The sequence below is a fragment of the Caloenas nicobarica genome, chromosome 3, assembly GCF_036013445.1.
Source record: "Caloenas nicobarica isolate bCalNic1 chromosome 3, bCalNic1.hap1, whole genome shotgun sequence".
In the NCBI taxonomy this organism is placed as follows: Eukaryota; Metazoa; Chordata; class Aves; order Columbiformes; family Columbidae; genus Caloenas; species Caloenas nicobarica.
In genome coordinates, this window is record NC_088247.1 from 36,893,421 (window position 1) to 36,909,424 (window position 16,004).

General features: G+C 39.1%; 1 protein-coding gene across 2 annotated transcripts in view; it reads right to left on the reverse strand.

Annotated features, from left to right (window-relative positions):
- ME1 (malic enzyme 1) overlaps positions 1-16,004 on the reverse strand; it is a 167,651-nt gene that overhangs the window by 126,484 nt on the left and 25,163 nt on the right. For both annotated transcript variants that reach the window (XM_065630972.1, XM_065630973.1), the window contains exon 2: positions 988-1,121. In XM_065630972.1, the coding sequence (XP_065487044.1) occupies positions 988-1,121 (134 nt within the window). The remainder of the gene's footprint in view (positions 1-987; positions 1,122-16,004) is intronic.

The following is a 16,004-nucleotide window of genomic DNA, read 5'->3' on the forward strand; positions in this document are numbered from 1 at the left end:
ACTTATGAAACAATGAGCTGTATCACAAAGGGACAACTTCAAGGCAGAGTTAAGGAGTAGCTGGGGACAGAAGGACACAAAGTTCTTGCCTATGACAATGTCAGTGGTAGAAGCAGGTGTTTTTCATAACATTTTATGCTCTGCTACATGCAGGGACTCAGACTAAAACATTCAAGCCTGGGAAGCTACTACTCTGGGATATTGCACTCCCTGAGAGCACTGGATGAGTTAATCAAGAAAAGATGCCACGGTCATGAGCTCTTCACCTACCTGTAAGGCCGTGCTCATCCTATTCTGCCTCCATAAAAAACACAGGTTGTGGCAACTTTAAATTATAAAGAAGCCTTGCCACTGACAGACAGGTATCTAAAAGCCGTTTGTTACACACAGATAAAAAGACAATACACAACAGAGAAAAGTAAGGCACAGGGGAGAAAATAAAGGAATACTGTTTTGTTCTAGGGCCAATAAAACACTCAGGAAAAAAAAAAAGAATATTCATAAATGTTTAAAGCCCTCCCCAGCTTTTTTCTTTAAATAAACAAACAACACTCTATTACATAATAATTTTATAATAGCTTATACATTTTAGATATTTGTTTTAATGTGCATGTATCTATGTGCATGTAAAGACTGACTTTTTAGTTTGAAATGAGTTCATTTGATTCTGATTACCTTTGTATCCTTTGCTCATTGAAATAATATGTTCATATGAACAGCACTGGAATACTACAATTTAAAATTAGGAGATGATTATTTGAAGAAAGCATTCTAGCAAAACTACATCTCTAGCCTTATGATTCCCAATCATTGACCACCTCAGTTCAAAAAAACCAAAAAAACCCCAAACAAACAAAAAAACCAACAACGAAAAAAAAAAAATCACCAACCCACAAAATTTCATCTGTACTATCATTTAAAAAAAAAAAAAAATAGGGAGGGACTCTGGTTTGATAATTAGGATGAAGTTACATAGCCATACTTTACCTGTCTAGGTCAGATGTCAGCCTTTCAAAATTCTTAAGAATACAATAAACCTGGGCATCTTGACCAAGAAAGCATGGGGGCAATAATCCATGGATATTCAACTGTTGTCTCTCCTCCAAGGTGAAAGCCATGCCCTGAAAAAAAAAAAAAAAAAGAAAAATTATATATATACATATTTTTATATATTCATATATATATATGTGTGTGAGAGATATTCCCTTCAAAAAAACTCTGCAGCAAAATATAGCACAGGTAAAGTCAGCATCAGAAAAACTATTGAATATTAAACAGAACTAATAATTATGCAATGATTTTAGAAAAAGTTTCATTGAGTCACAAGATAGCAGGCCTGTACAGTACAGTAACTCCATCCCAGGACAGAATGGTTTAAGGTTTTCCAACACTGTGAGACTATTACCTGCAAAATTATTAAGTTATAGCCGCAGAAGGGAGCAGCAGTATATTATCAAACACTCATTTCCTCAGCTATCTGCTAAACACAAAGCATGCATAATGTTCATTTTCAGTGTAAACATTATGCTTTTAATATCTGGAAATTTTTCAAGACCTTGGTTATCTCAGATGTTCGTGTGAATTTTTAACAGAACTCTGTGGCACAATAAAGTCATCGCTATTATTTTATAGTCAATGAGCCTGGGCCAGTACCTAGTGAATTCAGTCAACAGAAACATGGCCATAGCAAGTTCGGTGCAAACTTACTTTGGTTTTCAAATTCACATTCAGTTACATTCAGAAAAATCTGTACAGACTTACTAGATTTCCTCATTGCCTCCAGAAAAGACGTTCTAAAGTATTTAGTATGTCATGTGGACAGTCACAAAATGCTTAACACTAAAATCCAGCTTGCGGATTGGCAATCACTGCCAATTAATTGTTTTTTAATGAGGTCTGTCTGTCAAAAACGTCTTCAGAAATCACTCAAGCAGTTGTAAGCAAGAGTTTGCCTTCGGAGCAGGAACGCGGCCACGGATCGAGCACACCAGTGTTAACCCCTCTGGCTGCTTAACCTCCGCTTTGCTGTGGTACCCACAGCCAGCTGGGACTGACGGACAACATCAGATCTTTGATAGCTTTAGGAGATAAAAAGGAACGTCTGAGAAGTTTCTTACATATATAACCTATGAAATCTATGTATTTATTTCACATTACAGCCCCTAGCTAGTGACTGCACAGACCTGTTCCACCTCTCCTTTAGCATCATGCCAGCACTGCTTCCACTCCAGAATCACCACCAGCGGACCTGCAAGTGTCTTTGAGCTCTCTCTTAGGTTAACACCAAAACTATCTATCATCTTTGCAATATGCTTATCATGTAGCTTAAATATATTCAAAATTAATGTATTAGAGGTTAGATAGAGGTTATATATGTGTGTGTGTGTTTATACATGCATGTAAACAAACCATTAGGCAGTTGCCTAATATTCCACACCTATTGTACAATATATATAAAATTGTTTCTTATGAGAAAAATATTTGAGAAAATACCTTAGAAGATACGAAAGAAAAGAAACGGCAGTGCAGTGCTTCCGCACTTACTCTCCTGTGGAAAACAAATGCTACTAAGATACCTTCACATCTACCTCTATAAATATACTTTTAAAATTTCTTTGTTCTGCCACCACTAGAATTAGCTAGGTCAACAAGTGATGGGAAAAAGCAGGTAAAGCAAGAGCACAAATACAAAAGGCATCTTTCAGTGTACATTTGCACCACTCCTGCCTTTTCAAGACAAAAAAAAAAAATCACAGTCCTTTACACAATGCCAGTACTGCCCTTCACACAGCACCTAGTGAGTGATACGATGTGATAAATTCATACCAGGTAGTTTGATTACACTAACAGGCTTATTTTTTTTAGAAATATTTACTTATTTCAGAAATATTTACTTATTCTCACAGAACAAAAACATAATGTAAATCTTCCTGTCTCTTTCTACTTACACCTCTTATACCATTGTTAATCTAAATAATTTTTGAGCGGTTATGTCATTGTTGAATGAAAAAACAAAATAAAATAAAACCAACCCCTGAGGCAACCCCACCACACTACCTGTGCTAAAATGCCATTAATCAAGTTGTTACCCTTAAATGAAATGATGACCCCCAAAAAAGGAAAAGAAAAATTTCATAATGAGCACTTTACAGAACATCAAACATTTCCAGAACATGCTTCTCACACACATAGAAATGGAGGGAAACCAAGTTTAATAAAGGTTAATGGCTGTTTTGCTATAGTTTTCCATGCACACAAGATTTCAAAGGTTTCCAGAACTGTACAAAACCCTTGTTTTTTCTTGTCTCTACATGAATTTTCTGTGGCCAGATCCATCATGAGTCTCTTCAGCTGCTATTACAATTTGAAAGATCAAGGAAGAAAGGGAAAGTCAATGCTCCTCAGGAGTTTATTCAAAGTTGATCCCTCTTATCTCCAGTAGACTTTTTTTTGGCTTTAAAACAAATGCATAATAACTGTGCATGTGTGCTCACATGCACACGCTTCAGCATCAGTTGCAAATGGTTGGGCTTTAGGGAGCTGTAGAGCTTCAGTGGATCTCGTAGTGCTGGCAATAAAGTGGCAATCCAGTTATTCTCTACATCTCTCCCTTGTTTCTATCAGTGAAATTTTCTGAAAGAAAAAATTTCAAAAGGCCTGTCTTTGCCTTTGCTTTAGGAATAAGACATGGACTCTAATTACTGTGATAGGGTTTTCCCTCTTACTGGAAAGGACATTTTATTTTAAAACAGACATATGCAAAGTTGATACATCTTTCCAAGTTCCTTGTTTAAAAAAGTATTTTGTCTTGGAATAGTATGTTTTCCACATATTGCTACAGCTCCTACGGCAAGTGTTATTTCTCTTGGGCAGTACTACAAAAATACAGCACCCATCTATACCTCCTATGCTATACATGGTTTCAAAATTCTTTACTTGCATACTGTTCTTTGGCACAGATATTATGATTTTTTAAAATTTCTAAGATGGAATGTTAGTTCCTTTTTTCCCCTCAGATACCACATATGCTCAAAGAAAATTATTATCACTAAAATATATTGCCTGATGATTTAACCAGAGAGGCCATTTTATGCAATAAATGTATGTTATTTCATCATCTTATAACAGAAGGAGCTTCACTACATAAGTTTTATGGTTTATGTCCAGATTTCTTGCACTAGCTTCTCAGATTTTCTTTTCTAGATCAGAATTCTTATTTTGTCCTCTTTGAAGTGTTGTTTCCGAGCCATCCAGCAGAGAGGGCTCTAGGTCCAGCTTGGTTTACGTGCTCTTCTCCTGAGAGAGTATTTTGTGCGCACCTGGATGGGACAGGCTTCTATCAGCTAAAGTGCACCCCATCTACAATTAAAGATGAGGACATTTTTCTTTTGCAGTCTGTATTACAAATAAATTGTCCAGGAAGAACCTCAGTGCAGCAATCTACAAACAACACTTGGGGAAGCGACCACAACTGTAAGTATTAAGCTTTGCCTAATTTGTGTTGATTTAGTCACTGTTTTATGCCTTAAAAAGACAACATACACATCATAGAGATTAAAAGTATAGTAATTATTAAGCCTCCCAGGTAAGAGTTTGTAGTTCTTCAAGGGTTATGTCTCACATGCTTCTTTATATGCTCTGGTTTTAGTAAAACTAAATTGTTCTTCAGCCACCTCATTATCTTCCTTTCTCACAAACCTTTTCATGGAACTGGGCTTTTCTGTCGTGGGTTTTTTCTTTTCTTTATTGCTCCTTTGACACAACAGCCCACTCCTATTCTCAACTGTACAGAACGCTCTCTGAGCCTGTTTTTTCATTTTCTAGCTCAGCTCATTGCAAATACATTTAATTTTTAATTCATCTCTCCATTTGTAATGATGTGAAGTTTTCTACTTGTAGCAGGGATTTATATTACTGCACATTGCTCTCATACTGCATATTCTCTCATTATTTCATTTCTGTTGGTTTATCAACTCAGCTCTTAACCAGAATATGTCCTTTGTCCCACCTCTATCCTTTCCCCTCAAACCACTCAATCACAAGGTTGTTTTAGTGCAACTACATACACATCAATTCTCTTGTTCAGTTGCAGCATGGGAAAGACAAAACCCAGAATAAACAGCACAATATCGACTTGTATCAGATAGCGTTTTGCACTGGCTTGTGACTGAATTCTCAAGCAGTGTTTGGAAAGACAGAGAGCACATGCAAAATATTTCAAGAGCTGTGTCAGCCCTGATCCCAGCCAGCAAAGAGACAAGTCTTCTCTCTTAGTACAAGCTAGATTGCAGTGACAAACTTTTTGTTCAGACAGCATATCTGCAGCTCATCTAATTGCAAAGTTTGTGTAAACTTCTCAAGAAAAAGAGAGTGCTCCAAAGTAATGTGTGCATGCTGTCTATGCGCTAGTGAGAGACAGCTTCACTAAAGGGTAGCCAGAACCATCTCCAAGCAATATTCATTGCAGGAATCCTCCTCCAATTTCTTTGAAAACTTCACCCTCTTTTGCTGTAATAGGTCAAAATTTCCATTTTTAGAAACCCCTCCCCACTTAGAAACAGCTTATTTCCTTCTGTCAGCCTCACTGTAGGTATGTCACAAAGCTATTAGCCTGACAGCATGCAGAAGGATGCTGGCTTAGAAAAGGAAACCATGTCCATATCCAAGGTTCTCAGACTCTGCTAAGAGAAGACCAAGCCCTGTAAGACTTCAGGTCATCCCTGGAACTCAGAAGGCCATCATCTATTCCACAAAAAAAAAAAAAAAAAAAAAAAAAAAATCTCTGGATTGCTGATCTAAGATACTACTAGAGGAAAAAAAAAAAAAAAAAATCACAGTTTCTTAAGTATTTTGGGGACAAAAGACAAGTAGGTTCCTCATTGTCTCAGAGTCCATCAAAAAGTAAAAAACACTCTCCATTGAAAAACTCACTCTGTATATCTAAATCACAAAAGTGCAGTGGACCCATTTCAACAGTATCTTGAAAGAGCCACCCAAACCTGAGGGACTCAGATACGCACAGCATCTGCTGCAGTGGCTGGAAGGAGGACAGCTGGCTCTGTGCCACCCCTCGCAGCCTCCCCCCGCAGCACTGGGTAACCCTCAGCACAGTAAAAGGGGCTGGGAAGCTCTGCCAGACAAAGCTCCGAGAAAAATCTCAGGGCAATGCAAGTCTGCTCAAGATCTGAATCAATTTTTTGAAGAAATGGACTCACAGAACCCTGAAATTCTCAAAAAAAAACCAAAAAGGAAATGCAAACAAGATGAATCCTTTTGGCTGAAAGACCAAACCCATTCTCCAGCTACCGGAGAAGAAGTTTTTTTTCCCCAAGATGTCCCACATGAATAATCAGTGGCATCACTATTAGTCGCCAGTCACACACCATCCCACACTGCTCACACCACTTCATGCACATGATTGTCTCCAGGAGAAATTCAGCTGCAGAACTAGACACAGTCCTCAGGAAGACAGGATCTTTGGCATGCAGAACTGCCTGCAAGCAAATCGTTTGCTGGTCAAGCTTTTGCCTTCAGTAATTTTGGCTTCTCATACTATTTCTAGTACTGTTAAGGAAGAATCCAAGTCAAAAAAATCAATAAAACGATTTTCTTTTGCTTTATTTTAAGGAAAACTTCTTAGGCTGAGGAAGCAACAAAACGTATCTATAGTCCTGCAAAGTATAAGACACATGACAACAGTTTCAGGGACCTAAAATATCATAAGTCCCCTCGAGATCAGAATATTAAAAAACATGACACACATGAATTTTCAAGTGTTTTAAGGTACATTTAATAGTCTAATGATTGCAAATTCCTTTCAGATATTTTGTATCATTAGTATTTTTATAGTCACCTTACAAACAGGAGAAAATAAAGCTTTACAAGCATTTCCCCTTCATTTTGCATTGTTATTATCCAAACATGACTTCAGAGAAACCAGATAAATACTTTAAATGCTCCATGTCCAACATTCATTTCAACACACAATACTCCAGGAAATAGTTAGAATAACTAATCTGAGCACATACTATGTAATAAACTCAATCTGCTGAAAACAAATGTGGGTCATGATGAGGCGCTGGGGCTGGAACACTACTTATGGCTAAAGACGTTAGTGCCAGTTTCTCTACCCATTCTTGTCACGACTGCCAAAAAATATTACAAGCACAACCAGTGCAGATACCTGGATGAACCTCTTTTCTGCAACCGGCACTTCAGGCCAGTCTGGTCACACAAAGTACCCCTCTATGTAAGAAGAGCGAGTAATTTTTTTAATGGTGCAAATTCACGCACAGATTTCTGTCATCAGGGGTCTTCTTCTGGACCTGAGGAAAAACTAGACCTGCAAACTGCCAATTTACATTGATTTAGAGCTCCAAGCTTCTTCTTAGGCATGATTTGTTCTAAAAAATATATACAGAAAAAGGGCTTAAAGAGCAGAATCCAAGTTTGAATTGGAAAAAAACCCCAGGATGATTAACATTTTAAAGAAAAAAAAAAATCCTTTTAAATGATTCTCATGAAGACAAGCGAGAATGATGACAAATAGAATTACAAGTTGATAAGACAAAAGGATATGATTACCAGCAGAAAATTACGACAGTTTGAAGATGTGTAGCATTAAGAGACAAAAACTGAACATGAAAATACAAAATTTCTTCTGCAACCCTCTGGCAACACACACAGAAAAAAGCTCAATGACTTTTCAGAAGCAAAGCAGACTGGTAACCATTTGTAATGCAAACATTATCTAAGGTATTACTAGACTGCAAGTAGAAAAGCCACTGGTGAGACTGAACTGCCATCTTTCCAAAAAAAGTGCAAACATTTTCCCCCAAAACTGTGCTCAGATCCCTAGCCAGGCATCTAATGAGGCACACCGGTTAGCTCTGGATTACGCATTTTGGATTACGTTTAAAAAATCAGTATAAAAATCCAGTGATTAACAACTCATTAACTTCTTTGGCAGAGGAACTGGGTTGTTTTGTCTTCACCAGTCCCCAGCACACGGGTACCTTGGCTCGTAGCTGAGATCCCCTAAAACAGTCGTGAAACCTACTGCAAGGTGCCTGCAATGGAGTTTGACAAGCCAGACACATACAGGTGACAGCCCTGGCTGGGACGAGGAAGGAGAAAGCCAGAAAAGGACGATCGGTGAAGCGTGAACAGCAGAACGCAGTTTAGATAAAGCACTTTTTGATAAGCCCTTGCGCGCAGGCATGCATCGGGACTTGTGAGACTGCCAGATATGCTGAAGGTAAATTAAAAAAAATACACTCTAGTTAATGGGTACAGCACTGACCATACAAGAAAAGGAGGAATTGTCCTAGCTTCAGCTATAAAATGTCAAAAGGGCACAGGTTTTGTTTTGTGCACATTTTTAAACACAGCCTTTTAACAACTATTTAAGTTGGAGAACTATATTCTGACATTTGGCATTTATAACTTCAAAGTTGTTTTTCTAGAGTCATGATAGATCTACTACAGCGTACTGCATGCACAATTTTTTATAGTTCTTGAGAAAGCTGAGAGATCTGGAGTATACTCACAACATAATTCTAAGTCCATAGGATTTTCAAACGCAAACTTAAAAAGTCATGTCAACAGGGGACACTGAAACAAAAGTCAAAGTCAGCTTCCAACAAATAAAGCACCAATAAATTCAGTAGCTAATAAACACACCCAAGGACTTTTGATTCAAAACAAATGCAGATGGCCAGAAGGAGATCAGACTTCTCTTGGCAAATTCATCATGGGAACGTGTGGGCAGCTTGGCAGCCTCACAGTGAGCTGATACGGTGGATTGCATACAAGCATGATTCAGATCAGCACATTAGAAATGACACGTCGCAGCAGTCTTATTTTAGCAATCATCCTTTAACCTACTGTAAACGATTATCTGAAAGTAAGCAAGCAAACCTATTTTAAGAAACTTTTTGCAGATATTTATTATACATACACAAAGTAAAATCTCTTTGCATTGCATACTCTCTCTTCACCTTAAGTTTGTGACGGCTGTATTCAAACAGCAGACAATAACAAGCTGAGCAGTAAAACAAGTCACCAAGATAATATGTAAAAATATATTGCATGCTGTGGTATAATGTAGGATGGAACTGACTCCAGTTAGACACTAAATTTAGGTGTTTGCATGCAATCTAGGTACCTATCCTCCCATGATAATTATAGGATGCATAGTACTGATTAAAATAAAGCCTAAAGAAGGATCCAGCTCACCCTAGAACAGATATCTTGCAGTTAGCAACCCAAATTGCTCCCTAGTCTCCAATGGCTATACTGACTACAGACCAGATTTGCACACATAAGCAGCTACTGTCACCTGGGATGCTTGAAGGTATTGGAGAAATCAACATGGCATAGCTCATTATGGCAATGACATCGACTATAAACCAATTGCATAAGAGAAAGAAGAGCAGATGAAAGCCAGGCACAATACTCTGTATCTCACGGGGCACTATTTGCCTACATGCGAGCCACTACATCACACTCTGATCGCCTTTTGACTCCTTAAACCATGTGTCCCATTAAAAATCATGTTACTCTGAATCCTTCATATTATTACAGGAACTTTTAAACTCAAAGCAACCAAAAAATTGCAAGGGCTGGATTTGTATGCTTTAACCAGAGCCGGTTGCCTTAAAAGCAGATTTAATGTAATTTTAAAGCCATAAAATGATTTACAAGGCATAACACATAAAAGGACAGAAACCCCAACAGCCTACCTCCCAAAGCCAGACCTGTATGGCATTCTTACAAGCACCTGCAGCTGAAATAATTAAGATGCTCAGAGGCAGCTGTGTTAGAGTAAGATCTGCAGAGATTTCTATCCTATCCTATCCTATCCACCACTTCTCTTGTAAGTAATAATCATGCAGTTGAGCACCCATGAGCTGCTGCGAGTGTGCTCCACAGGTCCCCATGTCCCTGGGAATGTACTGACCCTCCAAGATGCCTTTATGAACACTTAGGATGAGCTCTGGCTACAGTAACCATTCTGGAAAGAGACAATAGCAGTTTACAACACTGCTTTCAAACTCGTTGAGTGTGTTCTTATGACAGATGTACGTCAGTTTTCAACACAGTTTACCTGTACTATAGATTAAAAACACTAGTTGTAGGCCACTTTAGGGCGGGATGAATCATGGTAACAAAATTAATCTTGTTAATTACTGCCTTTGTCAATATTGTCTGTCTTCTACAGATGTATCAGTGTGCAGCTGTATGTTTAGATATATAATTTATAGCCACAGGAATTAAAAATTTAATGTGTGATAGTGATTTTTTTTTTAAATTAAGGTGTCACTAAGTTTTACTAGACGATATTTGAAATTCTACTTCAGAAATTAATTCACTTGTACAGTAGATGCTGTGAGTCAGTACTTGTATAACTAATCTAATCAAGGATGCTTGTGATGCTATCAGTGGAATAACTAACATGGAATCTCTGTTTATGAAGGGAATTTAGATGAGCGTAATATCAGCTGACATTAAATATATTGCTAACCAGAATGATTCCAAATAAAACACCAAATAAAAGCTAACTGTAATAATGTTACAAATAAAGAACAGTATCCAAGTATGCAGTCTCCAATATGCAATATTTACATTTACAAAATATTTTTTGAGAGTCAGTCATATTGTAAAAGATATTTTTTGAGAGTCAGTCATGATTTCCATGTAGGTAGAAGAGGAATTTCAGTGACTGCCAAAAATTCCATCTGTCTAACATAAGCACTTCACCAAATACAGGTTAGTAAGCCCTGAAATCCTGAGAGGATTTGGTAAACCTGATATGCTTAACAGATTTTGTTGTTGCCTTTCAGAGACTAAACAGATTACCAACTACTGTATTCTGGGCTTCTAGTAGGACTATTCAACAAATTTCTCTTCATTAGCATGATAAATAATTAACATAAATAAGTATTTTAAATACTATAACACAGAATTGCTTAGAGGAAGGCAGATGCCTACCTCAATACTATAGTCTTCACTTTAATACTAAATGGTATAAATGAAATCTGAAGAAACAGCCTAAGAAAATGCAACACAAAAGGATGCAAGCAGAAAGAAATGGTAGAAGGCACGCTTCTGCAGAACTACTGCAAAAAGGAGCAGACTTGAAGTTTGTTTAGTGGACAATTAAAAATATTTTTAAAAAAAAAGGTTTCCCACACAAATTATCTTAAAACTGTATTTTTAAGCATCTTCCTAATTATGGCAACTCAAAAAGAAGTGAATCTTTCCTCTGATGAGCAAAGTACTAAGTGTCTCCTTGGCTTGCAGCTGCTGACACACAGATGCTGACATCTGTTTTCCTTCCCTCCCAGTTTCATCCTGGGTAGATGCTTTTCCTTGACCCATAGATGCTCCTACCCACATGGTCCTCGAGCTGAGAAGGGACTGCATTGGAACAGCTCCTTCCTCACCTACAACAGCACCAGCATCACCCGCTTGAGAGGATTCTCCCTATTGCATCGACGTGGTGACAGGGAGACTGGCTGGTCTGATGAACTGCAAAGATCTGACCTGAGAGCTGAGGGCACTGAAACGTGCTGACACCAGTCACATAGGTTATTGGATTACTTGTGGGTAGAATACTGTTTCACTGAGTCTAAAAGTTACATGTCTACTCAAAATTAGTCCTCTGGGCACCATCCACAGACTATGGAGAAAGACCGAGTGGGACTCTAGCAGGTGCTTCTTTCTCTTTTTTGGACTACGAAGTAATGTAAACAACCATTTCAGACTAAATGCATGAGATGAATACTTTCCATTGTCATAGGTAACTCGGGATTTCTATTACCACAGTCTATGACCTGTAAGTCTTTTGGTCGTACGCAGTCATAGCATATATTGCATACCTATCGATCATTTTCCATTCTACAGATTGCAACTTACTTTTATCATCTCAGTCCAAGAGCTGACAATACATGCATACATGAAAAATAGCAATGCCTATCCAAACTCTTTGTTTGGGGAGCTTGCTTCATCCAACCTTGGTATCTGTTCTCAGAATTTGGCATCACATTAAAACCAAAATAAAGTAACATGCAAAAATTTATACTCTGAATGGACCCGATCTATAAGCACAGTCTTAGTTGTTATCCAGCAGGTAGATATTTGTTCCATTTTTACTGTAACAATAAGTATCACATTTGCAGAATTCTTTTGTAAGTAAAAGTCTTTTATTTCTTGATGAAAAGTCACTGAAAATTTATGCTCTCTCCAGAGGCCCACAGGTCCTGCCAGGAGCCTGCTCCAGCCTGGGCTTCCCACAGGGTCACAGCCTCCTCTGGGCATCCCCCTGCTCCAGCCTGGGCTCCTCCATGGGCTGCAGGTGGGTATCTGCTCCACCAAGGACCTCCATGGGCTGCAGGTGGGTATCTGCTCCACCAAGGACCTCCATGGGCTGCAGGTGGGTATCTGCTCCACCAAGGACCTCCATGGGCTGCAGGTGGGTATCTGCTCCACCAAGGACCTCCATGGGCTGCAGGGGGACAGCCGGCCTCACCACGGGCTGCACCACGGGCTGCAGGGGAATCTCTGCTCTGGTGCCTGGAGCAGCTCCTGCCCCTCCTGCGCTGACCTTGGAGTCTGCAGAGCTGTTTCTCTCACATATTCTCACTCCTCTCTCTCGCTGCAATTGCTGTTGTGCGGCTTACTCTGTCCCCCTCTTAAATATGTTATCCCAGAGGTGCTACTACCTTCACAGAATCATAGAATAGTTTTGGTTGGAAGGGACCTTCAAAGGTCATCTAGTCCAATCCCTGGGCCATGAGCAGAGACATCTTCAACTAGATCAGGTTGCTCAGAGCCTCGTCCAGCTTGGCCTTCAATGTCTCCAGGGATGGGTCATCTACCACCTCTCCGGGCAATTTGTTACCACTCTCATTGTAAAGAATGTCTTCCTCATGTCTAACCTGAATCTCCCCTCTCCTAGTTTAAAACCATTACCTCTTGTCCTGTTACAACAGGCCCTTATAAAAAGTCTGTCTCCATCTTTCTTATAGGTGTCTTTTAAGTACTGAAAGGCCACAATAAGGTCTCCCTGGAGCCTTCTCTTCTCCAGGCTGAACAACCCCGACTCTCTCAGCCTGTCCTCACAGCAGAGCTGTTCCAGCCCTCTGATCATCTTGGTGGCCTCCTCTGGCCCGTCTCCAACAGGCCCATGTCTTTCCTGTGCTGAGGGCTCCAGAGCTGGATGCAGGACTGCAGGTGGGGTCTCATACCTGATGGGCTCATCCTTGGCAAGCAGACAGGTCCATCTTGGAGTCAGCTGGCACTGGCTCTGTCAGACATGGGGAAAGCTTCTCGCAGCTTCTCACAGAAGCCACCTCGGCAGCTGCCCTGTCACCAAAACCTTGCCATGCAAACCCAATACACAGTGAAAGAATACATATATTATCAGCAGTTTTCTTTTCTTTACATACGTTGTCTGTTAGTTTTGCTCAGTATGTAACAATGAGGCATCTGTTGCATGACAGGGTCTTTTTTCCATTTTGAATTCTTAAACACTCAGAGTAGCCACCAGTAGCCACACTCTACTACTAGAACCACAGACAAAGATTAGCACTGCATCTGAAATAGCAGCTAAGGGATAGAAGAGTGCACGTAACTTTGTCATAAAGTTATACATATTCCTGAAAATGATAAGCTTATCTGAACTTTGCTACAGTTTTGTTTGGTTCTCTCTCTTTAGTTTAAGGCAGGATGAAAAAAAAAAATAAAAATCAAGGACGAGATTGTCTAAGTCAGACTCTTAAAACATAAACTCAATAGGAAAAATAAGACACAGTGAGCCCAGAACCTTAGTGCAAGCTCTGATTTTGTTACCTAAAACTGTCATTTAACCAGTTACACAGAAAGCAAAGTTGTGCAACAGCCTCCAAGAGTATGGAAAAAGTTAGTTGATCAAAGTAAGATATCTACTAATGGCAAAATAATTCCATTTAAAACTGGTGTACCAGATGGATTCATACAACTCAGATTTGGCCAAGATACAACCTGTGCATCAACTGTATCTCCTTAGAATCTGCATAGAAGAGATCAGACTGAAATAAATAATGGAAAAAGCTGTGACAAAATGGGGTATTTTGCTTTTCTTTTTCTTTGACTGCTCTCCAAAAGAGCTAGACTCATCAAAGCAAACACTAGATTAAAGAAAAGTTAATACTATGGAAATAAAATCTGAACGGTAGTTAAGGAAACCAGCCAATACGAAACCAGCTGAATTTGCTATCAGGCATACAAGAGTTCTACCTGAAAGAAAATTCTTGAAGGTGAAAAATGCCAAGAATCTCCTCCCAGTGGACCCAATTCCTTTCAAGCTGCTACTGTTTTCAAAGCAAAACAAGGATTTACTCGCCCTTTTATCCATCTGTGCCACTCACAGAAACGCAACTCTAAACCAACATGAAAACAAAACAGAAAAAAAAAAACCAAACAAACTATCTTAAGAAAACAAATTCCAATGCTGATATTGAAAAACATATCCTGGCATTAAACATTAAACACAAGCATATTTGATTGAAGCTGAAGGAAATGTTGCCCCTCATTCCCACTTTTCACATTTTCTAGTACATAATTATGCAGCCCCATTAGAAGCTTTTTCTCGCTACATGACTGCCTCTTTTCCTAAAAGAAACCATGGTGCTGGATCCATCAACTGTACAAAATGAGAACAAATATCTTGTTTAAACCTGATTAATCTGGAGCAGGCATTAACCACTGCCCTCGATGGAAGCTTGTTCTGGACACACTGGGCGAGCAGACCTGTAAACACAGCGTCTATACAATATAGTATGGAGCACTCGGTAACAGAAGAGGAAGTAGTTTCAAGACACACTGGCAAAACACAACATTTGCAGGCTAATAGTAAAAAAATAAAATGCAATCGAGGCAAAGTATAATATTGTGACAGATCTAAGAAAATTATTCTAACAGGGGGTTTTTAAGTCTTACATGGAGTCCTTGAGCCTGAGATACCTATTCACAACAAATTGAACCAAAACTGTTCCAAAGAGCACAAAAACCTGCTCCTTAGCTTCAGCCACCCGAACTGCCTCTATGAGGTTTTAGATAGCTTATGGTAGAAACTTTAAATGGAAAAGTGGACCACATTCATGGTGGTTGTCTGTACCTTCACTACCTATACTGTAGTAATACTGCCAGACGCTCTTCAGACCATTTCACATGATGGCATAGGAGCCTTCACAGCTGCTCACAATGACTCCTGATGACCAAATACCCAGAGCTTGATGGCAATCTAAAAATCTTTTGTTACTTCGCCATTGGTCCTGACTGTTCTGCCAAATGTACCACTACTTGCTGCGTGACGTGAGAGGGGCAATCTTCCAAACCACCATGGTTGGTCTCGAGAGGGAGTACTCTGGCTGTTCTTCTCCAAAAGCATTAGTTTAAAAAGGAGTTTCTGGTGTTGTACAGAAGCATCAGCTTTAAGTTTCTCAGCATGGCAAAGCAATCCTTGAAAGGAACAGATTTCTTTCATCAGTCCTGGCACTCAAAATAAGACCATATGTCTAAGCCATAATATGCAAAATTTTCCAACGACAGCTTATTTTTCTAGTAGCAAATGTGATTTACATAGATTGAACTTTAGGATCCGTTTACAAGATTCATGAGAAAAACTGGTTTTCTTATAGTAAAAAAAAAAAAAAAAAAAAATCACTTCTCACTGCTCACAGGAAGCAAGCTTTAAAACTACAAAATCAGTAGCCTTCCTGGGGATACAGACCCAATTTAGTTATGTCTATTTGCCTCTCACAGCAGCCAAAAAAAGTAGCTGACTTTTCCAGAAAAAAAGTAAAAACAGGAAAGGCACAATAAGGAGTTGCTGAAAGAGCACAACAGAAAGCAGGGAAAGAGTACAGAACTAAAATGATGTGACTGAAAGCAATGGAAATGGAAAAGTTAAACAGAAGGCCCAAGCAGATGGGGAACAAAAAGCCAGCTAAGCAAGTGAA